At 38.4% G+C, this 26593-nt stretch overlaps 10 protein-coding genes across 10 annotated transcripts; 5 read left to right on the top strand and 5 right to left on the bottom strand.

The window, feature by feature from the left end:
- Positions 1-288: 288 nt before the first annotated feature.
- Positions 289-2214, bottom strand: mmb1 (mitochondrial microtubule binder Mmb1; the record flags this gene model as incomplete). The annotated part of the gene is made up of 1 exon (XM_056179996.1): positions 289-2214. One exon carries the CDS (start codon positions 2212-2214, stop codon positions 289-291), a length of 1926 nt encoding a protein of 641 aa, XP_056035658.1.
- Positions 2215-3669: 1455 nt separating this feature from the next.
- Positions 3670-4035, top strand: SOMG_01202 (uncharacterized protein; the record flags this gene model as incomplete). Its single annotated transcript, XM_056179995.1, has 1 exon — positions 3670-4035. One exon carries the CDS (start codon positions 3670-3672, stop codon positions 4033-4035), a length of 366 nt encoding a protein of 121 aa, XP_056035657.1.
- Positions 4036-4336: 301 nt separating this feature from the next.
- On the bottom strand, positions 4337-6193 carry mrs1 (mitochondrial and cytoplasmic arginine-tRNA ligase Rrs1/Mrs1; the record flags this gene model as incomplete). Its single annotated transcript, XM_056179994.1, has 1 exon — positions 4337-6193. One exon carries the CDS (start codon positions 6191-6193, stop codon positions 4337-4339), a length of 1857 nt encoding a protein of 618 aa, XP_056035656.1.
- Positions 6194-7170: 977 nt separating this feature from the next.
- Positions 7171-8097, top strand: SOMG_01200 (Usp (universal stress protein) family protein; the record flags this gene model as incomplete). Its single annotated transcript, XM_056179993.1, has 1 exon — positions 7171-8097. One exon carries the CDS (start codon positions 7171-7173, stop codon positions 8095-8097), a length of 927 nt encoding a protein of 308 aa, XP_056035655.1.
- Positions 8098-8464: 367 nt separating this feature from the next.
- Positions 8465-9968, top strand: pof2 (F-box protein Pof2; the record flags this gene model as incomplete). The annotated part of the gene is made up of 3 exons (XM_056179992.1): positions 8465-9673; positions 9715-9854; positions 9905-9968. 3 exons carry the CDS (start codon positions 8465-8467, stop codon positions 9966-9968), a joined length of 1413 nt encoding a protein of 470 aa, XP_056036846.1.
- A 272-nt stretch (positions 9969-10240) lies between these two features.
- On the bottom strand, positions 10241-16204 carry mot1 (TATA-binding protein-associated transcription initiation factor Mot1; the record flags this gene model as incomplete). Its single annotated transcript, XM_056179991.1, has 1 exon — positions 10241-16204. The coding sequence occupies one exon, from the start codon at positions 16202-16204 to the stop codon at positions 10241-10243; it is 5964 nt and encodes a 1987-aa protein (XP_056036845.1).
- A 1387-nt stretch (positions 16205-17591) lies between these two features.
- Positions 17592-20414, top strand: ppk30 (Ark1/Prk1 family protein kinase Ppk30; the record flags this gene model as incomplete). Its single annotated transcript, XM_056179990.1, has 1 exon — positions 17592-20414. The coding sequence occupies one exon, from the start codon at positions 17592-17594 to the stop codon at positions 20412-20414; it is 2823 nt and encodes a 940-aa protein (XP_056036851.1).
- A 440-nt stretch (positions 20415-20854) lies between these two features.
- Positions 20855-21772, bottom strand: pal2 (pal1 family early clathrin mediated endocytosis factor, meiosis specific Pal2; the record flags this gene model as incomplete). The annotated part of the gene is made up of 3 exons (XM_056179989.1): positions 20855-21225; positions 21269-21614; positions 21653-21772. The coding sequence occupies 3 exons, from the start codon at positions 21770-21772 to the stop codon at positions 20855-20857; spliced, it is 837 nt and encodes a 278-aa protein (XP_056036850.1).
- Positions 21773-22948: 1176 nt separating this feature from the next.
- mde4 (microtubule-site clamp monopolin complex subunit Mde4) lies at positions 22949-24178 on the top strand (the record flags this gene model as incomplete). The annotated part of the gene is made up of 1 exon (XM_056179988.1): positions 22949-24178. One exon carries the CDS (start codon positions 22949-22951, stop codon positions 24176-24178), a length of 1230 nt encoding a protein of 409 aa, XP_056036849.1.
- A 146-nt stretch (positions 24179-24324) lies between these two features.
- Positions 24325-26577, bottom strand: atg7 (E1 Atg8 and Atg12 E1 activating enzyme Atg7; the record flags this gene model as incomplete). The annotated part of the gene is made up of 7 exons (XM_056179987.1): positions 24325-24628; positions 24674-25098; positions 25141-25296; positions 25337-25771; positions 25841-26173; positions 26229-26334; positions 26381-26577. 7 exons carry the CDS (start codon positions 26575-26577, stop codon positions 24325-24327), a joined length of 1956 nt encoding a protein of 651 aa, XP_056036848.1.
- Between the last annotated feature and the right edge of the window lie 16 nt (positions 26578-26593).

Raw genomic sequence — 26593 nt, 5'->3', positions numbered from 1 at the left:
CAACTTAACGCAACGAAGGCTTTCATTAATAAACAAGTATAATAATGATTTTGGCGCGTACCCTTTCGCAGGTAAACATATAAAAGTTGAGGAATAATAACAGATGGACTGGAGTAACGGAAAGAACATAGCTGATGGGAAAAAGGAAATGCAACAATTCAAACAAGAAAGTATCAAATTGATTTTACGGAATGATTATGCTAAATGAAGTGACTATTACAAACACTCGTATAAAATTAACCACCTAAAAGAAACTTGGTCGTAAACATTAAAAGGAGAGACGTGTTGTCAATTTATTTTGTTGAGGTCTAAGGATTCGTTGGACTCACACTTTTTAGATACGTCGATATCTTCTGGCAATGGACTGGATATTCCTTGAACTTTGCTTCGCTCATGTCGTAAAGACGTGGTTGGGCGAATGATCGATGGGCGCTGTAAAGGACGAGAAGGTGCATGAATTCGTAATGAGGATGTGGGTCGTTCAACATTTGAAGCTTTTGCTCGAACTCCATTAATCGGAGTTTTCGAAGGAACTGAAGCCTGTGCAAGTCGTGAAGGAGATCTTATCCCAGAGGCAGTGCCCGGCCTCATTATCTTGGCGCTTGAATTTTTTGCATTAACTCCTGTTTGTTCAAGTCTAGACGGTGCTCTTGGGGCAGCCGCATTAGAAGGAGACCGTACTCCAGCAGCAGTCCCGGGTCTCACAATCTTAACATTTGATTTTTTAGTATCGGGTCCGGCCTGTCCTAGTCTCGACGGCGTCCTTGGTGCTGTAATTCTAGAAGGTGAACGTGTTCCGGCGGCAGTCCCGGGTCTCATTACCCTAACGTTTGATTTCTTTACAGTGGCCTCCGTTTGATCTAACCTAGATGGTGCTCTTGGAATAGTGCTTCTAGCAGGAGAGTGCACCGCAGCGGCAGTTCCAGGTCTAACTACTCTAACGTTTGGGTTTTTAATAGGAGCCCCGGTATGCCCTAGCCTAGAGGGCGTTCTAGTAGCAGTAGTACTTCTCGAAGGAGATCGTACGTCAGCTGCAGTTGAAGGTCTGATTACCTTAGCACTAGGATTCCTGATATTAGCTCCAGTTTGTCCTAATCTTGACGGTGATCTATTTACAGTACCGATAGGCGGAGAGGGAACTGCCAGGGATGAGTTATTACGCAGAGAAGAAGTCGGAGGATGTCTGGATGAATCGCGAGATGGATCGGGATCACGGAGAATCCTGGAGCCAGGACGTACGGTATAAGCAGAAGTAGAAGGACGAAGGATATTTGCATGTACATTGGTTTTGGCCTTTGGAACGGTAGGAGTTTGTGTGGTAGGTTGATTTCCACGTATCCCTACAGAGGAGGAACCCGTAGATCGTGACATTGGACGTGTTGTTGCAGCCCGAGTAGCAGGACGAACAATGGAAACCCCACTAGTTCGTCTTGCAGATACTTTGGGAGAGGCTCCGGGTGAAGAAACTTTCTCTCCATTGGAAGGCTTGGATTGTACTTTAGGTGCAGTATCTTGTGCAATAGAAGTAGAGTTGACGGTGATTCTGGAGGGAGGGCGAACACCCAGGGAAGATCTAGATCTAGCAACTTGAGGATTTACCAAAGCTGGCGACTTGGGAGTAGATAATGCAACTTTAGGACAAGCTGAGGAAGGTAATGAAGAACGAGATGCTAGAGAAGAAGGAGGACGTACTGGGGATGGAGAAATACCAGGCGATGAAAGTCTTGTGTCTTGTACTCCAGTGGAAAGACGACCGGACAAGCGGGATGGTAAAGTTCGCTGGTGTTGATCGGTTGAAAGGGATTCCCGAGTCGGCTTTGTGGAAGGTCGAATGGCTCGAGCTTTAACCTTCGTTTTGCTAGGTGAAATAGAAGTAGGTATCTGAGGGGTTTCTTGTTGTTCTTGAGAAGGAGTGTCCTCGGTATTGGAATTGGTAGCAAATTCTTGCTTTTTCTGATCTTCATCTATTTTCACATTAACCATCGCCTCAGTTAATGAATCAATGTTGTCGGAAGGCATCGCAGAAGTAGAGCTTGCAGCAACGATACCATTCTCGTTTACATGGTCAGCTGATGATGTTTCCGAGAAAGTGGTAGTAGAATGCAGTTTTTTAAGAATGTTGGACGTCTGCATTTGTAGTTGTTCTAATCGCTGCAGCATGTTTGTTTCTGCCTCTGCCAAAGGCTCTTGATTTGCTGAACCTGGCATTGGCATTATAATATTCGAGAAAGAAGAGAGCGTATGAAAAGATTAGACTATTAAAGAACGTTTATTAAAGAGTCGATGTTGTTTCGACAATGTTCTCGTATTCCCCAGAGGAAAGGTAACGTACCAGCAATAGAGCAGCATCGTACTAAAGACTTTGATGCGGCATTTAATATAATAAATAAATAGATCATAACTTTTTTTTATTTTTTATTTATTTTTTTTTTTACAAATTAAAGCTCGTTTTTTGAAGAAACTTTGACAAATAATTAGTTATAGTGAAATTTTTTTTCTTTGAATGCCGGTAGTACGTTTTCGATTGAAGACGGTTTAAGAACATACGGTTCATTATCAAAGCTAGTGGATGAGAACGCGATAGGATTTTAAAAGAATTTTCAAAAACAAAGAGAAAGATATCTGATTTTATGAAATACTGCTCAGTAGTGTGCTTGGTCATTTTAACCTTCTTTACAAGGTAAATAAACAAACGACTACATGACATTATACTATGAGTTTGAAATTGTGCAGTATAAAACCAGTACTTTAATAAACAAAGGTTTCATACGTGTAAAGTAAACAATGGAAGGAAATAGCTTTTCACTTAAAACAAAGAATGCAAAAGAGGATAGAGTCGTTTTAACTTTAGCATCTGTCAAAACAAGCATTTAGAAAACCGTAAACCAATATAGCACATTCCGTTCCCTTTTTTTTTTAGATGAAAACCTCCAAATTTATTAAACAAATAGTTCCCGGCTTTACGAATTGCTATTTTAATATGATGCTTGAGTTTCTCATTACTTTCTACTTCTTCAAACAGATACTACTAAACAACTGCTGTCATCTTTTGGTTGAACTACAAAGTATCATAAAAGTCATCCATTTTCAACAACGATCAGAATTGCATGACGAACTTTTATCAATGAAGGAATGTGTTCTTTTGTAAGACTCATCAAACGACTTTCTTGCTTCCATTTTTACTCTTCTTAAAAGAAATTCAGGGCTATCAACTGAAGGGAATCTTGTTACTTTTTCCTACCTTTTGTTCCTTTCCTTTCAGGTTCATTTATGGACCATTTGGTTCATCCCGTGTCGTTTTTGTTCTTTGCACATATCATTTAGGAAGTTTTGTTTCCATACAAAACTTCCGCTATTCATCCTGTCCTTTAAATATACCGCTCAAGAAAGCTTCCGTGTGTCCTGTTAAAGAAGAAATTTAAATTACTAGCGTTGCTCAGTTCTTTCATATTGACTCTAAGAAACGGTGAATTGGGTTTCCGATTTAAAATTATTTATTTATATAGATATTCTCAATTGTGCTTTCTTGTTTTTGGTTTTTTATGATCTACAGTTTTATATTCCCCCCTCTAAGTCCAAGTCTAAAATCTTATTCTCATTCTCATTCTCACTTTTATTGTTATTGCTTATTTTTATTATTGTCGTTTTCCTTTTTTTTCCGGTACAAGAATGAATGCTCAGAACCGAAAATTGATAACAGCAGGCGCCACTGAATATCAAGGCAAAGTTCGTTCCAGCTGCTTTATGGATCCCATTCTCGAAAATGATGTTCGAAATCATTTTCTAAAGGAAAGTGTTCCCATAGCACAAGAACAAGGACCTGCCCGAGCGCGTCCTTCTGCGCGATCCCCAAAAAGTCTTCTTAAAAGAAATTTTGATTTTGTCAAGTCTCTTTTAGGTCGTTTATTTCCATTTCAGAAAAAGAGCAAATGCCTGAACCCTAGGTCTGTTCAGATCTCTCCTCCCACCTTGGTTAGTACTACATCCACTCTTGCTCTGTCTGCCATGCAACAACCGGAATGCTTAAATAACTGAATCCCATTTTCTACAACTTCTCTCACTTGAATTCTCGTTTTCCCCTTTGCTGTCATTCGTCTTGTTTTCACTCGCTTCACTAACATAGTCGTTGTCAAACAATTAAAAATCGGCCCCCCCCCCCCCCCTTTTTTTTTTAAAGCCATGTCTTTAATGTCATACTCTTAATATCTGGCTCTCATCAATTTCAAACTTTGACCCGAATTTTATAAGTTTCATTTACCCCATCTGTGTACAACATATTTCGGATAATAAATTTCTATTTACCGTCACAAAAATCTTAATTTTATTTTATAACAACCTACATTCTCTCTAAGGGAGTCAAGCCCAATAATCTCATACCATTGTTCAAAACTTGTTTAGCAGCTCCAAACAATGCAAGACGTGCAAGTTGCAAGTTTTCTTCACGACCCTTAACCCAAAGAATATCGTACAATTTACTAACAGCATGTGTCAGCTTGAAAAGGTATGTAACCACAGTAGATGTTTCTTGGAAGCGGAATGCGCTCTTCAAAACATCAGGATATTGGCCGAGCAAGCGAACCAACTCATAAGCATCAGGCTCTGTGATTAAACTCAAATCGGCATTCTTCATCTGTTCATCGGTAAAGTCAACGTTACGTTGAACAGATGACAAACGAGAATGAGCATATTGAAGGTAAGGACCAGTATCACCTTCAAAGGAAGTCATACGTGACCAATCGAAAGCATAGTTATTGATACGCTTACCAGTTGAATCTTGAATACGGATAGCAGTCTTACCGACAATGTCAGCAACCTCCTCAGGGTTTTCAATTTGAGAATACTTCTCTTCGTTATTTTGCATAACCTTATGCATTTCTTCTTTGGCAACCTCCATGATATCGTCCAAGAAGATTGCCTTACCCTTTCTAGTACTCATTCCTTGAACAAGACCGTAGTTAATATGAACACACTTTTTAGCCCATTCGAAACCCATGAGCTCAAAAATTTTAAATAATTGAGCAAAGTACATATCTTGTTGAGAAGCAACAACGTAGATAGATTTGTCAAAATGATACTTTTCATAACGCTTAACAGCGGTACCAATATCACGAGTCAAGTAAAGGGTGGCACCATCGCTCTTACGGACGACTGCTTTGCCAAGTTTCTTGTCAAATTTGGCTAAATCAATTAACAAGGCACCATTGTCTTGTTCGACAAGGTTTTTCTGTTTTAGAAGATCAGTCATTTCATCCATAAATGGAAGGGAAACCTGAGATTCACCGTCATATTCGTCGTACTCAATGTTAAGGCGCTCATACGTCTCCTTCAATTTGAGAATACTTAGTTCACGGAAACGAGACCAAATCTTAAGACTTTGCTCATCGCCAGCTTCCATATGCCTAAAAAACTCACGAGCTTTGTCATGGAGGGTAGCGAAGGGAGTGTAAGGAACACCCTTACTTTCAGCTTCAGCGCTTTCTTGCTGAATCTTTTCTTCTTCAGCAGTAGCATCGGCATTAATTTTCACGTAAACATCATAAAGATGACGCATAGGATTTTCTTCCAACTCCTTATCATTTCCATAACGTTTAAAGCCAATGGCAAGCAAACCAAACTGTTTACCCCAATCACCCAAGTAGTTAACACGATGTACTTTCCAACCTTGGGATTCATGCAAGTTGGACAGGAAAGAACCAATGATTGTACTACGGAGATGACCAGCATGGAAAGGTTTAGCAATGTTAGGGCTACTGAACTCAATGACGGCCACCTTTCCCTTAGCGGACTCGTTACGACCAAATTCTTTTCGTTGGTTCCAAATCATTGGCAAAACCAACTTGGTAAGGGAAGATCCAATGAAATTAAAACGCAAAAAAATTCCATTAGCGGCAACCTCAACCAAATTCTTAGGAAATTCTTCAGCCCATTTAGCAGCCAATTCTTGAGGCTTACCACCTTTTGCACGAAGACGAGGAACTGGTAGATTCAAGTCAGCAGAGTCTTTGCTAATTGAAGTTTCCAAAGCAGGATATATAAGAGAAGCATCTACTCCACTGATTTTGGACAGTTCAGTAGAAATGTAACTGCGGTAGAGATCAATAGGGTTGTGTTCAACATCAGCTTCTTCACGAAGAGTATGATCCTGCAAACCTAAAGAGTTCAAATTCATCGTAAGTTGTTCCACAGCTGCCATTTTCTTTGTGAATATATGATATCGTCTAAATCCACAAATATTTCGTTGAATTAAAAGCTTAGAGGGAAAGCGAAATTTTGGCTTCAGCTTTAGCCTTGCCAATGAAACAAAAATACTTTCAAAATTTAAAGCCAATTTTATCAATTGACAAGTATAAATGTTTTGTTCTGGCTTCCTGTCAGTTGCCAAGTGTGGTAGAGGAAGAAAAACTTTTCCATAATGAGTAACACTATCAATGCTCATCAAAAGTACAAACACTTTTCACATACAATAAATAGTCAAATTTTTTATAATTAAGAAATATATATCAAAACTTCTCATGCCTTGAAACCTGTAGCTGTTGCTTTTTTGAAAATAATCCTGTTTCCATAATCTGGCTTCCGGACGTTATAGTAGTTCAAATTTATATTTATTGGTATAAGGAAATGTCTTTCTGTTGATGAGACCTTCTTTGGCGATTGAAAGCAATTCATGTAGACAAAATTTCAAAAAATCGCTAAAAGCCTATCAAGGCCATAAGTATCTGGTGAAAACCGCTCTCGTAGAATGAAGAGCTTCCTATAAATAGCATATATTGTTGCTACCGATTTACGGGTTCCTCGCATATATGGAAAAATTCTAATGGCCTCACTTTCATCTACATCAGCTTTCTACCATACTCAATAGCAAAGCGAAACCAGAACAAAAAACAACCAGAACGCTTGTCTTAACCAATTATTGAAAATTACAGTGAAAAATTGTGTTTATTGTAAGCTGGTAAACAGACTGATCGCTAGTACCACAATTTTTCTTTTTGAATAGTGTCATTTGTTACCTTCGGTGCTCAGTTTCGTCTATTCAGTTTTAAGTTGATTTTAGACTATTACTACGCTGAATTTTTTTTCTTTTTTTCTTTTTTTTTTTAATAACCATTGCTTAAACCCTCACCTTTAGTCGTTGGCTATTTTAATAATCTTTTTCACTCTGAGAACATTGGTATGTCTGAAGATCAGTCCGACAGCAATGGAAATGCTAAAGAAGGAATTTCGTTCGGAAATCTTCCTCGTCCTGAGTCGAAAGAAAAAAGCAAACTTACAATAGGTACCAATGTTCAGCGACAGGCGCACTCAGAGCCTGTAACACCCGTAACTAGAAGCTCTAGGTCATCTATGGACAAACCGATGGTTCGTCCCGTTGCTAAGAGTTCTGTTACATTTGCTGCCGCTCAGGGTGCTGGTTTCATACAGCCACAATTTGAAGAGTACCCATACAATCGACCACATAGCTTAGCTTCTCCTCCCCCGAGTCCACATTTTCTTAAAAGGATCTCGTTTGATACGTTTAACAATAAAGCTGCATCGGAGTTTTCTCTAACTTTAAAAACTCAACATCGAGCTTACAAATGGACTCGAGCATCTCGGACATTTTTATGTGGTATGGATGAAAATATATACTCCGAATTTGCTGTAGAGTACTTGTTCGAATCTCTTTTGTCTGACAACGATGAAGTCGTTATCTTGCGAGTCATTGATCCTTCTTCCAAAATGGCGGAAGAGTTATTGGACGAAAACTCATATCGCCTAATGGCAGAAAACGTGATGGCATCTTTACTAAGAAAAATTGACGAAGAAAAAGCTGTGTCTATTATAGTCGAGCTCCTCGTTGGAAAGCCTCAGGATATGATTCTTCGAACTATTCATACATATTCACCCGACAGCTTGATTGTAGGCACCAGGGGAAAGCCTTTAAACAGTTTTCAATCCCTTTTATCCAGTGGAAGTGTTTCCAAATTCTGTTTGCAGAGAAGTCCGATTCCTGTGATTGTGGTTCGTCCGGATAGAAAAAGGATGCGTTCAAAAAACAAACGCCTTAAAGATAAAACAAGGAAATCCTATATGGAAATTCTTGAAAAGAGTGGACGCTAATTTGATTGTTCTACGACTACTACCTTTTTTTATTCTGACAACTAATGACTCCTATTAACAATATACTCGAATCTTTACGTTACTTTTTAGTTTACTAACTTCGTGGCTCCTTGATTGAATAAGTATTATGAGGACATAAACTATTCGAAGCTCTTTGGTAAATGTATGAGAAATGACTTTCATTCTGATGTGGTTCTTTGACTAATATTATTTAAATATCTTACTTTTTATGTTTTATTTTGTGTATAGCTACTATGCAACACGTTGTAGACTTAGTGTTTTGTATGTTTGTTTACATTTCACCAAACACCTTTTAAATGGCTTTTCTTCAATGGACGACTTTTTGAACTTACAAATAACTCACAAGATGATGAGCTTTAATACGTCTTTGCCTAATGAAATTTGCTATAAAATTATCTCTTATATGGAAACGTCCGACCTGTATAATTGTCTAACAGTGAGTCCCGTATGGTGCCAATTTATCTTACCGACCATATGGGAAAAATTGGTCTTCAAAACGTTACCTGACTTCCAGAGATTTTTAAGAATTTTAAAAACACTTGAAAATGCCGAAAATTACTGTGTGCACTCTAGAAAACTGAATCTCTCGTATGTGAGCAACTTCGTTACAGATGAGCATATGTTATTGTTGCTAGGATCGAAGAATCTTTCAAGGATTAATTTTTCTGGCTGTACTAGATTAACCGATAACATGGTTAGTGCTATACTTTTAAACAATTTAAACACCATGGTCCTGGATTTGAGCGGAATACCTAATCTATCATGGAAAACTATGTTAACTGCTCTACCAAAGTTGAAGAAATTGAAAACATTGTCACTTTCTCAATGCGTTCTTCTGGATGACTCACAATTGAAAGAGACATTAGTACATTGCAAGCATCTAAAAAAACTCAAATTAACTAATTGCATATCTTTAACCGAAAAAACTCTGCAAACACTAAGTGAACATGGTGATTTAATAGAGCTGGACATCAGTGGTTGCATAAATATGAAAGATCCATCTGTATTAATTAAAGCAGTTATGAAACACAAAAATTTGAAAGAATTGAATATGTCAGGCTGCTTTTATCTGACCAACTTTATGGAGTACTACTATACATTCCCTTCAAAATTCTGCTCCCTAAGAAGTCTTAATTTGACTGGTCTTTCAGAGCTTTCAAACACTCATGTCCTCAAAATCTGCGAATTTTTTCCAAAATTGCAAACTTTGTATTTAACCAAATGCAATAAAATCACAGATGCGGCATTGACGGGAATATCAAATTTGAAAACACATCTTACCTCCTTACATCTGGGCCATTGTAATGAATTAACTGATCTAGGAATTACAATGGTCTTGAAGTCATGCAAAAACCTTACTTACGTTGATTTTGGAGGCTGTTTTCGGTTAACGGACAACTCCGTTGCTGAAATAGCTAAACTTCCTCGCCTACAAAGAGTTGGCCTAGTCAAGTGCATATTTTTAACTGACATTTCAATAATCCATCTCTCTAACTGCAGCTCAAGATTTCTCGAACGCATCCACCTTTCCTACTGTACCGGGTTGACAGCAAAGGTATGCACAGTGTATACTGACGACCACTAACTTTTTAACAGTCAATAAGTTATTTAATGATCAACTGCAAGAACCTTAAACATTTAAGTGTAACGGGTATAGGCTCAATTCTGTGCACTGAACTTCGTGCCTTTTCTCGACCCATTCCTAAAGAAATTAATCCATCTCAAGTACCCATTTTGTAAGTGTTTGAAATATTTAATCACGGCTTTCTAATTCTAACTAATTTAGCTGCGCATTCACAAGAGAGGAAATCGAATTGTTTAGAAATTATATAAACCAAAAATTAATTTAAATACCGAGCCCAACATTCATTTATAGAACGTTTGATTTCTCATAGTCATCGCGCACCTTCATGCTAATACCAGCAAAGGTCGTTCCTGGTGAGGTCTTACTTTTGTGAGCCTGAGTCTTATACATTTCCAATTCACAATTTTCTTATTCTTGTCCTTTGAGTTTCATTTCACTTAATTTATTATAAACGGGCATTAACTTCTATTGTACAGCTTAAGTTCTAATATTAACATGAATTAAATAACTAACTTAAATAAAAGGCATCAGTTATAATTATTGAGCTTCCTTGGGCAATGAGGATATAAATCCATCCAAATTAAACTCATCATATTGTGTTTCATCCCACATTTCCGGTAACCCTTCCAAGGCTTTCTTTGAATTAGCACTTAGACCTTGGTTATCGGTGTCCAAAATCTTTTGTTTTTTCTCATCCTCTTTCTGCTCGTCGGCATTGGTATCAAACAAATCTAATATCTGGTCTGGTCCTATAGACGCTAGTCCATTGTTTTGCTGATTAACGACAGTCGACGCAACATTCATCTTAAACCGTTGCAAACCCATAATCTTCTCTTCAAGGCAATCCTTAGTAATCAATCGATATACATTTACAACTTTCTTCTGTCCGATACGATGTGCTCTATCCATTGCTTGCAAGTCACGCATAGGATTCCAGTCATGCTCAACGAAAATGACAGTATCGGCACCTGTCAAGTTCAAGCCTAAACCACCGACATGTGTAGTTAATAATAGAACGTCAATGGAAGGATCGTTATTAAATTTCGTTACAGCCTCCTGGCGTTTGGTGGGCTCAACAGAACCATCAAGTCTCATATAAGAAACACTTGGCATAGTAGCTCGTAAAAGATCTTTCTCAACCATGTCTAGCATATCTTTAAGTTGACAGAAAATAAGTACCCGATGTTCACTCACAGGATTAGTTAATGTTGAATCAACCCCTCCACCATTATACGAGGAATCACCTATACCACAGTCTTTAAGTAATTGACCAAGCGCCATCAATTTTGGAGCATGTTTAAGATCATGAAGAGTACTGTGCTCTTTTTGTAATTGCTTCGAGATTTCACCACGTTTGGGATGTTTCTCAGTCAATATTAGAGCAGGGTGATTGCAAAGTTTACGCATGTATTGCAATGCTTGGAAAATGTGTCCCTTTGGTGATTTCTTTTTCGCATGCTTTTTGTTTTCCTCTTCACCCACGTCAGCTTCAAGCTCCTCGTTTATATTTAATTGAGAGATAAAATCGTTATGGAGTTTCCGTTGTAAATCGCTCATCTCACAATAATAGTCCTGAATAATTTTAGGAGGTAAGTCGGCTAAGACATCTTCTTTTAATCGACGCAACAAGAAAGGAAGGACTTGCTTATGTATTGCTTCTAAAGCCAATGTACCTCTTTCCCTTTCTTTGGATGAACTCTTCGCATCTCGACTTGCAGCAATTGGTTTCACAAACCTTTCATGAAATACTTTTTCAGAACCCAAAAAGCCAGGCATTAGAAAGTCAAAGAGAGACCAAAGCTCCAAAACGTTGTTTTGAATTGGAGTACCAGATAGAATAAGTCGGTGATACGATCTTATACACTTAACTGCTTTAGTAAGTTTGGCACGGGCATTTTTTATGACATGGCCTTCATCCAATACGCAGTAATTCCAATCGACTTTGACAAGAGAATCCATGTCATTCCGGCAAATGTCATAGGAGGTTACCACAACATCCACCGCTTTAAGTTGTTTTCGCAATTTCGTACGGTCAGTGGGAGGTCCTACATATAATAGAACCTTCAAAAATGGCGCATACGTTAGTAGTTCTTGCTGCCAATGCCCAGCTAACGTTGACGGACAAACAACCAGAGAAGGCGCATGAGCATATCTGGGGCTTTTGGTTTCTTCAAAAGCTTTCTGACGATTGTGATGATCACTGGCTACTACACATATTGTTTGTAACGTTTTTCCAAGACCCATATCGTCACAAAGGATACCATGTAACTCGTATTTGTTTAAAAATGCCAACCAGTTGACACCTTCTTGTTGATACTTCCTAAGGTCCGCATTTATAGCGACAGGCATTACAAAAGAGTCAACCTTTGTAGGATTTAACATCTGCTCGAGAAAACGCCTTTCCTTTTCTCTGCTATCAATAAGTTCCTGGGGAAGATCAACAGGATCTGGAATACCCGCTTCGAGAGGTACTAGTTTGACGAGCGTTGCAAATGATGAAGTAGCTAGAGTTCTCACATCTTTATCAGAATCACTCATCCTACCTAAAAGGGGAATAATAAGGTACAACACATAAGGTAAAACACGAACGCCAAGTCGCTGCACCACTTGGTAAATGCATTCAATAGCACCTTGCCTATGTGTAGTATTAGTCGGATCACCCAGTAAAGGAATTATACTCTCAACCAGTATTCGTAATGCTTTAGAACCAGCCGTAGCAGAGTCAGATATTGAAGCAAGGCACTTTGCAACCATAAATCTTATAGAATTGTATTCGGAGCACACAGCTGAAAGCAAATTTGGTAAAATATCTGTTATATAACCACATAAATCGGCATGTAAATGAGGAACCAAAAACCGAAGAATAGACATGGCATCAAGTAAGTCCTGACCGAAAGTATGGTCTTTTTTACCATCCGCATCTAAGGGAAGTCCTTCTTCAGCGAATCGTTTAATTGGAGAAAACAAGCATTGTGACAGTACAGGAACGTCTTCAAATAATCGACTACGAAAAGTTGTTGCCATTAACTGAAGTGTTAATTGAGCACCAACCCTTTGAAGAATTGCTGCATCCTTTTCAGTGCTACTAGACCGAGTCCTACGGCGCTCATCGATATCCCCTAAAGGATTTTTGCCAATTTTCTCGCCGTCAACTTCTTCAATCTCGGATTCGCTATTGGAAATTGACAATATACCTCGCTTGTCCAATTCTTCAAATATAGGAGTTTCAGAAGTATCCATGCAAACATAAGCACATAAATTCTTTACTATTTTTTCAGAAATATTTTGGCGAGACTCTCTATAACATGAAGATATTAGTTTCATCATAGCCATCGCTGAATGCCTTTGTAGACAAGAGAAACTCTCCTTCTTTATAGATTCCATAATACCCTTGATAATCGGATTTAATTTCTTCGGTAATTTTTCATAAGAGACTATACCAGATGCGAGAGCAGCAGCACATTGGATATCAATAGTATCCTTGTGATCCCTATACATTGAAACCTCATCACTGACTAATAGCTTCATCTCATTGAAAGTTTTAGCAGACACAGATTTTTGTGATGGTGAAAGCATGCTAAATAATGACTCAAATGTAGGGCCAATTATTTTCTCAGCATCATCAATACCAAAAGCATTAGGACCAGCATCTGCATCACCCTTCACAACAACAGCTAGTACAGGTATTTTAGACCTTGAGGCACGTCCTAAATCTACGAATGTATTTAAAAGTGCATTACATTGCGCCCTGACGATATGTAATTGCGGTACTAAATTAGCATACGTTTCGCGAGGAATGATTGTAAATTGGTCACAAAGCATTTGATGAAACTTTTCTTTTTGAGTCGTAAGAGAGGAATCTTGAAAAGCAAAAAATTCTTCTATCAACCTTGAACAAAGTACAACGGGAGTAGAAAATGCAGATGAAAGGCACAGCTTCAAGGGTGATTCAAATACGGGAAGTATTTCATCTCTTTTCCAGCGGCCTAAAATTGCACCCAAAATGGATGCAGCCCCTAAACGACATCTCAACATACGCTCTTCACCAACGAACTCTACATCACCATTTAACATAGGCTCATCAACAGAGTGTGAAAATGATGAACCAGAATCATACTCTGCATGTCGTCTCTGTTTTCTACGCGAGGGTAAGTCGAACATAAATTTAGAATTACGGTCCTGAGCAGTACTTCGTATGGCGTATGGTTGACCAGATGGTTTTATAAGTAACGATGTATCGATTGGGTAGGGATGTCGCGTGGAACCTATAGGAGTCATGGTAACTTTGAGCATCGATTCAATATGTGGCTTCATCATTTCAGTGAACTTGTCCGTCCCATGAAAAAACAAAGCATCAATAATGTCATGCGCCAAATCAAAAGAAGACTGAAAGATGTCATCTTGTTGTTCAAGCAAAACATTCTGAAAACAAAGTCGTAAACTTAACCCTGTAATCCAGCTATTCAATTTTGGAGTTTTAGTAAAGACGAACTTACTCAGCGCGTAGATGACTGATCTTCGAACACCACTGAGGGTATATCGCATCAAGTAAAAAAGTCGCGGAACTAGAGTCCTAAAAGAACGTTTTGAATCAGAGTTTGCATTTTCTTGCATAAGTTCCATTACTTCCGCAAAAGAACATAAACAAGACAAAAGATCCATGACACTAGCCGTTGACGAAGAAAGATCATCTTTAACATCATCCAAACAATCCCATAAGACGTTAAGTAGTTGACGGCATGAATCCAGTTTACCAGCGACAAGTTTATCAGCAACCGGTAACAAGGTTAATGCACTAACCGCACGAACGTCGTCGTCATTATTGGCTAAACCTTGAATTACTATATCAATTAGGCTGTCTAGATAGGATGGTTGGGAAAAGAACATGGGATATTTCATCGCCACTAGGTACTTAATACCAAGCATACCACCATGTGCAGCTTCCCATACCCTATGACTGAGACCAAGTTCATTTTGAAAAACCAAAGAATGGAGTATCTTATACATCGCATGAACTGAAGTGTCGGGTACATAAATAAGGGCAACACCGAGCACCTGACTAACCGATTCACGTATAGGCGCGACGACTTGATCAGCCAAGTAATCTCCAAATCTGTCCAAAGCAAAAACACAAGCAATACGGCATAAAAGATCATTAAAATATTTGGTATTCAATTCGTTATTTTCTTGTAAGCTTTTACCCACCTCACGTCCATATCCAAAACCTGCAAACCTTATAATCTCACGTAAACCCATACAAGCACCATGTCTTATTTCCCAAGCAGGATCAAACATATCCACTAAAAGCAATTCGACAAGAGTTTTAAAAGGCCAAACAGAGTCGCTAGTAACTGCAACAGCGGCAGATGGCACAACTGGAGCCTTTTGTTCCACAACAAGTTTATCTGACTGAGATTGAGCGGTGAAATTGTACTCAGGAGCGGAATTGGGATCCGATTTGGCTGTTTTTGAGGATTGCTGATTGATGTTGGGAGCCACGTCAATAACACGAACTTTTTGAGAGCTTTTCATTTGTTTGGCTTTACGTTTCAAAGCATTACGCTGACGAGCAGACAAATGAGATAAATCATCAGACTCATTCGGGCTATTCAAGGCACCAACCGAGGATTGATTAGCCTCCTGTTCAGGATGTAAAGATATGGGGGAAGGTCTATGGTGTGGGGAAGATTGATCACCCAAATCATGCATGAGTTCATCGTCTAAATACTCGCCAGCGAGCCCTAAACGATTTTTGAGGTTGGATAATTGATGAATATAGTGAGAAGAATAAGTGTCTGACGGAGTAAAATCATAGTCGCGACTAGCACTGCCTAGTAACTTCGTACCGTGCTTCATGACGTCTTCCAAATTGAAATTATCAAAAGAAAGCAAAGAATTCTGAAAGCTTCCTTCAAACTTGGAGTTTAGTTCCGATGATATGGAAGAGTCATTCCCAAAATCTTTTATAGGAACCAGGTTATTGAATGAGTGAGAACGACTAGATAGCCGCTTCTCTTCAAATTCCTGCAACCCGGGAACAATTTTACTTTTTTCATCACTTTCACCTGAGGTATCCTTTGATTGCTGTGTATAATCTTCAGCGGTCGATGATTGTTCCACTTCTTCCTCCTTCACCTTAGGTGCCTGTTCATCGGAAGGAACAGTGGTGTCTGACTTTTGCTCTTCATTTTGGTTCGTCACCGAATTGGAAATAGTATTTCCAACTTCATCTTCTTCTTCTTTGGTCTCGGTTTTTACAACCTCTTCATTTGGATTCCATACTGGGACACTTTCAGCTATACCTCCAATGGCTTTTGCAGCTGCAACGCGGGTGTCCCAATTCTTCGATTTCAAGTAGGGGACGACACGGCCCAGTAAATTATAGAGCTCAACCGGATGTGCCTTTTGAATATCAGCAATTTGTTTCGCAGCGGCTTCACGAACGACTGATGTAGAACCGTTGTCCAGCAACACCACCAATCGATCCAAGCGTGTAGTCATATAGGAATTCTTTGATTTTTTATAAAACCTAAAATATACAAAGTATATGCAATTGTTCCAACAAAATCCAGTAGACAGTGTTGAATGGATAATTCTCCCAATAAAGTATATAAATCTTTTTGTTCTTTAAACGTACACAACGAATAATTCAAAACCTTCTCTCTCGCAAACACAAAGACAAACAAGAATGTGATGTCTAAAAAGTGAAACTTTACAAAAGGTACTTGTGTTGCGATTATAAGAGACAGAAGCAGCAAAATAACAGCTTTCTTCAATTTAGTCAAGAAGGACAAACGCTATTTAGATAAATATGTCCAGCAACGTAAAAGTTATGAATGCTATCCTTTGTTTACAAGCGTCTGTTGCAGGAAAAAAGGCCTTCTTCTAATCCTTTCCAACCTTTTGCAACGTTATTTCAATCAATTAGTATACGAACTTCTTTTTAATGTTCCAATCTAGAAGTTTTGATCTATTAACGTTGCATAATTCACCTAAAACTATTGACTAGTTTCGTGTCGCGCTAGCAATGGCGGTACTGAATCCCCTTCCTACCGGGGCCTCATGTGGTACTTATGCGATTCACAGAACCAGCAAACGTTGAAAAATGTTACGAAACCCTAACCCAGACAAAATTTTATATCAAGAAGAATGGTATCTATTACAAATAATATATTAAGGAAATTGAAAAGTACAGAAGGATAGTTGATTGAAGAGCTATTTATGTATTTCTTGACTTGTTTCTTCGATAGATTCTTATATTTGAAAAGACACCTTTTCCATTCAATGCTAGGGTCTGTTATACAAAATTAACGCACCGCGAAGAGATAGTTACCGTTGGTTGTTGGAGTATGTAAGGCATTATTTGTGGTCTATTCGAAGTCCTAATAATCTATTACAAACCTTTACGCTGCTCCTAGTAAAAGTTGGTAACTGTTTCTATGTAAATTGGTAACTTCATCATATATATATAAATGTAAATATATATATATATGTATATATATATTTATATATTGGCCTGGAAATATTACTGTTTTTACTCTTTTTGTAAACGTGCGGAAGAATCATAGAGTTGGAAGGAATCCTGGTCGAACGTTACATTCGTACGCGCGATTTTAGTGCTCATACAGCCTGGTTCATAAAAATCACTTGATTTTGCTTGATTTGAAACATAGAATTGATCCAATTACTTACGAAATAGGAGCCGCGTACCTCGTATCTTTGTGTTAAGAGACATTCGAGCAAATATAATTGACTACGTGGCACTAGCATTGTCATTGTTTTTTTACTTTCATTCTGTATCTTTCTTTTGGGATTCAATACTGTTGAATACAAATCGTGTTTGATTTAGCAAGTTTACAAAACCACCCGCCTCGTTTTTATCCAAGTCATGACTGAAGTCTGGTCTAAAAATCAAGTCATAGGCAAGGACTTTCGGCCCGTATCTAGGACCCAAGGTCCTTCTAATTTCTCTAATATGCCTCCGGCTTCTTCTGCATTCATTCCAATGGATTTTTACACAAGGATCCCACCAAATACCAAGCTTATTGTCGGCAGCCATACAGTTACGGTCATCCGGTATCTTAGTGAAGGTGGGTTTTCACATGTTTATCTCGTGGAAACCCAGGATAAGCGGTGTTGCGTTTTGAAACGCATCCACGTCCCCGACAAAGCCGCCCTTCAACTGGTACACGGAGAAATTGAAACGATGAAACGTCTTAAGGGCCATCGCCATATAGTGAATTATATAGATTCGAACGCTTTATATTCAAATTCGGCAAACCGTTATGAGGTCTTTTTATTGATGGAGTATTGCGCAGGGGGTGGCCTCATTGATTTTATGAACACTAGACTTCAAACTCGTTTAACAGAAAGTGAAATTTTGAAAATTTTGGCAGATGTGTGTGATGCGGTTGCTGCTATGCATTATTTGGACCCACCTTTAATTCACCGAGATCTTAAAATTGAAAATGTTTTGTTAGTTGCTCCAAACTTATATAAACTTTGCGATTTTGGTAGTGCTTGTGAAACAATACCACCTGCAGCCACACCAGAATCGAGATTATTGGTCGAAAAAAATATTGCAGCGTATACGACTCCTCAGTACCGTTGCCCAGAAATGATTGATTTGAACCGGCAACAAGGTATCGACGAAAAGAGTGACATTTGGGCAATTGGCGTCCTCGCTTACAAACTTTGCTATTATACAACTCCATTTGAAACCGTTGGAAGTCCTGCTATTCTGAAAGCTTCATTCTCCATCCCTCCTTTTCCGAAATACAGTGACCGTATGAAAAGGTTTATTGCTACATGTCTTCAAGAGCAGCCATCGCATCGTCCCAATATATATCAAACTTTAAAGGAAATTATGGAAATGCGTGGCGCACCTCTACTACTTTCGGATATTTATGGGGGTGTGAATGCTTCAACTTTTAACCCACCGAAAGCACCTCTTTTCAGAACACCTTCTGGCCGACTACAGCCTGCTTCCTCCTTGCACTCACATGGATCGCTTCCTCCTATTCCTATTTCTCGTCCGTCCATAGCACCAAAGCATTCTGGACAGTCATTTGACCGCTCCTTTAGCCGGCCGAGTCGGACACCGCCCTCTCAGCATTTTGATCAAAATAAACAAAACATAGCATCCACAACTGCTGATGACAGCTATAACCAAAACGTCACTTCAACCGGCCCAATCATCCCAAAAAGAAATTTGGATGACTTTCGGTCTCAACTTAAACATGGTGACATCCTTAATGACAATGCTAAAAATAATCAACAAGGCAATGATCAAACTGATGAAGTTGATATTCTTTCACGCTATCCTAGTGTTGATGAATTAGATAAGCAAGTTGGTAACAAAAAAGTTGTTCAGCCGCTTCCTATACTTGATGCCAAAAAAAGCGGTACTGTTGCCAACCAATCTGCTTCTTCAACGTTACTCCCGTTGTTATCTGAAAAGAAGTCGGTCCGGTCTCAATCATCAGATCACCCGCCTTTCAAGGAAGTGGAATCTATTTGCACAAATGATGCGGGTAAACAGAAAAGTTTTTCAAGTGTACATTCGCCTGTTCCTCAACTTCCCTCTTTAAATACGTCTTCTTCTGACAAGCACAAAGAGTTATCTCAAGATCATGGCCCTTCGTCTTCGTTTTCATTTCTTCATAAGGAAACTGCTCCAATTCCCAAGCGGGTTGATAATGTTGACTCAAAAGATGTTGTTCAAAATCATCGTCCTCTACATTCAGAATCTGATCATTGGAAGCCATATAAATTTAACCAAAGTCATACACCGTTAAGAATGGAAGCCGATATGGATAGGGATTTGAATAATAAATCCCAAAGTTCTTTAAATAACTATTCGTACCCAGGAGAGAAAGATATTCCTGTTCAAGCATCTCCATTAAGTGTATCCTCTTATGATGAGGATATTATGAAAGGAGTTGAAGATTTGGTTCTTTTTAATGATAAACATGATCGAACAAGTTCTCCTGAGAGTGAATCATTCGAAGTTCAGTCGAACGTTGAATTCTTGAAAAGTTTGGGATCCCATGGTCGTCAATCTTCTTCAGATATTTCACGTACACAAAGGCTGCAAAAGTCGATAACTGCCAAGCTTGAAAAAGTAAAAACAAATGAACTAAATAAGAAGGATTTACGATCCACGTCTAATAGCTTTAGCAAACCCAGAAAGCAAGGGCATGCTTCCAGATTGTTGTCTGGTAAATTTGGTGATGCTTTCAAAAAGTTTGAATTTGGAAATGAGAAAGCACTTAGAAAATCCCGTGATTCACCCATAAAGGAGACATCGAATTCTGAGTTTGCACTTGTCAGCCCAAACCCGTCTGAACCATCTGAACTATCTGATGATTGGAAAGTAGAAAGTGAAGACTTACCTCAGGTCCACGAAAATATTCGCCAATATCGAAATCTCTCTGAGCCTAATCAAATTAAAAGAGCTACTAGTGTAGCTAGATCAGGATTCAATCGAACTGAGAGAAATTCTCCAGAACCAAAATTGGTTAGTCCAGTGAAGTCTAATTTAATCCAAGAAAGAGTTCGACAGTTGTTAGATCGAGGCGCAAAGAACTCTTTGGATGATTTCTCGGACAGCGAGAATGGTGATCATACGCCATCTAATCTACAAAGGCCTCATATTGAACGACCTTTACCGAAACCTGCAAACCTACGTGGACAACCTCTTGATGCTTAGTGGAAAGGAACCATTGTATATGCAGTAATGATTTTGCTATAATATTGATTGATTCACGCATGAATGATAAGTTATGTTAGTTGCCTTTTTGTTTTCTTATCATTATTTTCAAATACGTTACCCTCAGTGGGGTTTTATATGTTTATCCTTAATAGTACTGTGCATAAGTTACACCTCAAAATTCTTTTATTACACGTTCATTTATGCACATTCGGATCGTGGAATCCTCCTGTTACTGTCCTTATGTTACATGTTACTTTTATTTTAAGAATTAAATTTTGAATGATCGAACAAAATTGTATAGTTATTAATATGAAGGCCTATACATTAAGCAAATGCTGGCTGAGGACATTATAAGATTAAAGCAAAGAAGAAAAAAAAAATGATGAAATTACGAAGAAATAAAACACTTGAGTGATTGAGAAGAAATGTGAGTGGCTTTACTTTGTACCGCCGCTGGATAACTTTTTCTTACAGTTGTGTCGCAAACGGTCCAAAAATGAAGCTTTTCGTTGCAAATGGTTTTCTGATTGCTGTCTGCCATCATTGTTACTCAACAAGGATTCGCTCTCTTGATTATTAGAATGTGAGCTATCTTGCTCAACATAAGATGGTGAACCGTAGGTATTATTATTGGCCCCTTCCCATACAACGTTTTCCGAAGCCAAATCTTCTTCGGATTTATCTTTTGGAATGAGAGCACTTAAGCTGTTAGCTTCACTGTTTTCCGAAAAAGCAGCGACTGGACTGGTACTAATATCCAAATTTCGGTGCTTGCAACATGGTTCGAACGGGCCATCATGATGAACGCCTGACTGTTAGAAAAAAATTGTATACTGTATTGAATGACATACCAAAATCACCAAGATACGAATTAGATGTATCTAATTGATCAATTCTATCATACCCCGGCATAGAAACGTTTCCTCCAGGTATATTTATCTGGTTAGGCCTGCTCCTAAACCCTCTATCTTCGATGATAAGTCTAGGTTTCACGGCGGGTTGCTTTCTCAAATGATTGTTTTTTGCTCGCAGTGATCGTGTGTTCAACCGAGGACCAGCATTGTGCTGCATTAAAGCTGGATCGTAAGGATAATTGGGATGATCTAGATACCTGTCCAAATTCGCTTTACCCAGTGAAAGCTTTCGTTCGGGCCTTTCAGAGAATTTATCATCGTCTGGTTGTACAAATGAACGAAACTGGACCTTATTAGCTTAACTACGTCTTTTGCACTTACCACAAGATAACCAAGTTTGCTAAACTCTTGGTCATGGTCATGGTCTATGTATGGTTCCTTTGTTGAATGGTCAACAAAGTTCCTAAATGTTGACTCTGAAAAGGGGTTGTTGTCCTTCATTATTTCGTTGTCTCTGAATAAGTTTGAAAGTACTAAGCTTGCACTGAGGAAAAGTCCACTCTATATGTACATCTTCAATGTTTATTTTTAATGACACTTTCAGCAATGTAAATTGCGTCACGAAATTGTCACACATTTTTTTTATTCTTACAGATGAGGAAGCAGAAAGAAACAAAATCTATTGTATCCTTGCAAATTAAGTATGGTATGATGGTGACGATGTAAAGTTTACAAAACCGGAAATTTGTTCAGCCATCAGTCAATGTTAATTTGTTGCGTTTGTATAAATAAGTGCACATAATTCCAAGAATAATAAAGAAAATGATACATATATCATACTTTTTCGATAAGTGACAATTAGTGCTTTTGAAAATGAATCTTTGACTTTCGAAAGCAACTTGGATAATGTGAGCTTTTCAACACTGACTATACGCATTCATTGTCTAAGACCACTTTTATATTTTGCTAATAGAGAATTTTTACATATACTTATGAATGAAATGCGAGTGGCTCACACTTTGAGTGTAGACGAATGAATGTTCTATCACATAAACAGCTTATGCATGAATAACTAGCTAACAAAAGCAATAGTTATTTTAAGAAAAATAGAAAAAGGGAAACAATCAATTACAAAATTGGCTTTGCCTGGAAATTCTTCGTTTACAGAATTAGCAAATAACCTTACAACTGTTCACAGCGAACTCGGAATCCGAGAGGTAAAAAGGTCAAAGTTATGAACCACAAACTCGTATTTGATTTTGTGGCACAAGAAGAGTCACTCAACAAGAGAAACATGGAAAAATATAAATAAAATGTATTTTACACCTTTTAGCCTTGAATCACGTAGCGAAATTTCTCATGTAATTCTTTCTGACATATGGGATTTTTTTATAGCTGTACAACGAAGTAAAACTCTGAGCCGTATGTATTCTTTTTCTATTTCTTTTTCTTTTTTTTTTTTTTTCTCGTATGGCCTGCGGAAGAAGCGCTACGACCTTAACATATATGCACACATACAGACGTTTCATACTAGCGCTTCAACCCCAATACTACAGCTTCTTAATTATTTGTCACACTCCCTTAGGAGGAAAAGGATTAATACTTTGCTCTACCTTTATAGATTATTGCCTTCCAAAGTTACACAATTCGCTCTTTTAACTCTGGTTTACTTAATATATGAGCGTTGACGATCTCTCTAGAAAACACACGGGCTCTCTGCATCATGTAAAAAGTCAGCTATTACAACGCCGGCTGGAACTCAACTTTTATTTGGCAAAAGCTTCTAATATTGTACATGGCTTGCAAACAGATATACTACGAACGGCCTGTCTGGAAGCTACAAACCATGTAAACAAATTATTGATGCATCAAAATGAAGACCTTAAAAACGATGAGAATGCGAAAAGAGTCAGTGAACTCAAGGAAATCAATGACTCTTTAGTTGCTGATATTTCTCAACTTAAAACTAGGATCTCCTCTTTGGAGTCAGACATATCACAAAATATAGAAGATATGACTATATTGCGTAAACAACATACTGAACATTTTAACCAGGAAGCTTTTCCCGAAAAGGAAGCTCATTTTGAACACACCGAGGGCAAAGCTTCAAACCTGTCGCCAGACAAAACTAGCCTGTCATCATCGAATACGGACCAAATTACTCGTCTGCATCGTACAATTACAGACCTAAAAAAGACTGTTAAAGATAAAGATTCTGATTTAAATAAGCTCCATAGCGCCGTCTCAGCCAAAGAATCAGAGTTAGATAGATGGAAAATCAAACTGGAAACAGAAGAGTCTAATTGGAAAGTTCGGCTGCAAGTTTTGGAATCAAAGGTAGCAACGCAGGGTAAGAAACTCAGAAAAAACGAAGGAAAAGGGAGGAAAAGCACGGTTAGTACTCTTGGTCTTACTTCTCCTGTAGAATCTCCGTTAAGTCCCGCCTCAAAAAATCTCCCAAAAAAATCACCTCTTCGTGTCACACCTTACCTTCAAAGAACATCAGCCATTATAGGGATATCATCTAGCTCTTCTCATGCTTCACCTACTGCCAGATCCGGTACAACTACCCAGACTCCTGCGAAGGAACTTTCCTTGACTGAAAGTGCGAAAAAGGTGACAGAACATGATAACATGGATAGTGGAAATGCGATAGAGCATCCAGCATCTCCACAGCGACTATCTTCTCTTACTCCTTCCAAAATACCTCTGCCCGTTAGGAAAAAAAGAAAGTTCGAGACGGATACAGCGAAATTTGAAGAACCTGAAGAATCTGATACGAGTATGACAATGGAGGTTCCACTTCAGACAAAGGTTACTTTGCCTCGAACAATTAGTCCGCCAAAAGCAAGATCGGAAACGCTTGTTGCTCTAAAGGACAAGTTTAAGATAAAAAAAGGTGTTTAAATTACGTTTTGGGCTGTTTGATTAAAAAAATATTGCGTCTATTGTTATCTTAAATGTATTTTAATGATCTTTAATTCAAGAATTTGTCGCATTCGCTTTTCATTACATCAAAAGAATCGTTAAGAAATCATCATGAATCCGTGCTCTTATGCAAGTATATTCTCGTTGTCGCTATCCCATTCCTCCATAATTCCTGCGCTTTCGCCAAGTTGTTGCACCAGTCGTAGGCCACATAATTCTTCGATGTAGTCGCAATCATTGATAGCCTGTAAAACAAAATCCCACTTTCGTTTCTCCCACTCACTTATTACGTATTCGCTACAAGCGGAACATTGCTGGTAAGCCTTTCCAGATATCTTTAATAAACTAAAGTCATGCAGAAAACCACGTATTTGATGAGGCAGTTCACCCAAAACCGTAGACTCTGTGTTAGAGACAGGGGCAGCGATACTGAAAACTGTTAATATTAAAAAATCAGGAGCTTTTCAAACATACCCATTCGGATGCTGTAGCAGACTAACAAACAATTCTACAGCTATTGCGGTTGCAATATTAGTACATCCAGCACGTGTTACCGTACAAGTTTGATCTAAGGTTCTATCAATAACAGAATTGGATGGAGCAAACACATCATTGCAAAAATAGCAGCCAAGGCGATTCTCTCCTTGTGACAAACTTCCATGTCTCATAACAAGCCAACTATCAAATCCAAGCGCGGAATTAATTAATATCTTGTTCAAAGAAGTAGCCATGACAGTCGGCAGCCAGCGTGATTCTCTCGTATCTGTCAATAAGAAAATTGCATCGTGGCTCAAAAACAAATTTTCTAAGATTTGATAATCCCTCTTAGTCTTTTCAATGTCAGATTCGTATATTGGATGTCCTAGCATCGGAATACTAATTGAATGGCCTTCAGTAAACTGTAATATTAGTATTAGAATCAGCATGGCTGTCAGCCTTACCATTTTTGGATAAATTTCCTTTAATCTGAACGCTGCACACTGAGCTTTAGGCTGCTTTTTTTTACAATCTTCGAATGTGAATAATGATTGTCTTACAGGATTGGAATAAGCCACTTTTGAATAGTCAACAAAGGTAATGTGTCGAACACCCCAAGACTATATTTGTTAGCGTTCTTTTCAATGTTTATAGCCATACCACAAGATTTCTAGCAACTCCACATCCCAGTGTTCCAGCTCCGAGGAGAAGGCATTTAGTACTTTGAATGACACCAAGATCAAGCTGTGGTACGAGTCTCCATCGCATTAAGCTTAAGTTCAGCATTGATGCTGACTCGGAAAGTAAGACAGGATCGATTAAAGAAGACAAGTTTACTACTTTTGGACCTAATTGGCCTTTTCCATTTCGTTCCCAGCCTACGGTCGATAAAGGTTTCAAGGAATCTTGACTCTTCTGACTCACTAAGTCTATAAATATACTTCGGGATAAGTTGTCCGAACTCATCCCATCTCGAAAGAGGATAATTTTTGTCTTTTCAAGATGAAATTTAATTGAAAGATAGGCGAGAAGATTTCGTGTTGGCCAGGAAGGATATTCTTGTAGTTGAAATGAGTCCTCGGCGAAAATAAAAAACTAGGACAGTTAGCTTCATACTCAAATAAAAGAAAAAAGTTAACAGTCCTTAAAAATTTCGGTACTTACCTCCAATTTATCAGTGAGGCACCTTGGTAACTCTTTGAGAGGAAGAACAAGCCATTGAGCTTTCTGGTCCTTTGCCACAATGAAAAAAGGTCTTTGTGTACAATCTGATGTTTTCAAAAAGTCTAAAATTTGAGGCGAGACGATATTAGAAGGAATGACTGATTCTGCAGGTTGGAAACTCTTGACGATCCACAATGGTGTATTTTTTAGAGATGGAAAAAGGCACCAGTAATGGTATCGATAAGATTTTATGTCTGCATATGAAAAAAGTAAGAATTGAATCAATTCGTTTGGCCTTTCGGCCACAGTGTCCTTCTCAATGGATTCCAACAACTAGCAAACTGTTAGTCAAGCGTCATTCATGCTATGTACTCGCGTAATATCTTACTTTTTTGCCTATGTTTTCACGTATTTCTTTCACATCAGCCTCCACAAACTCTTGTTGTGTATTTGCATTGATTAAAGTACCTTCAGCGATGCATTCTTTAATAGAGCTGCTCGGTTAGCATTTGAATTCCATTAGTTTCTTTCTCATTTTACCTATTTTCCGATGCTTTACCAAAGACAATAGAGATTGCACTTCGTGAATATGCGTTAAAACGTCCATGAATAGCAACTGGCGACGCGTCCAGCTTCTGTTGTTCCACTTTGTAATTGCTCAGTTGATGCCAAAAGATGGCATCAATTGAGGAATGGAAGGATTGAAATTGTAATGCTCTTCCAATGAGCATCTCCATTGTGTTTGTCTATACT

The sequence above is a fragment of the Schizosaccharomyces osmophilus genome, chromosome 1, assembly GCF_027921745.1.
Source record: "Schizosaccharomyces osmophilus chromosome 1, complete sequence".
Lineage (NCBI taxonomy): Eukaryota > Fungi > Ascomycota > Schizosaccharomycetes > Schizosaccharomycetales > Schizosaccharomycetaceae > Schizosaccharomyces > Schizosaccharomyces osmophilus.
Note: the sequence above shows the minus strand (reverse complement) of the source record. Positions and strands in the feature narration are given on the sequence as shown.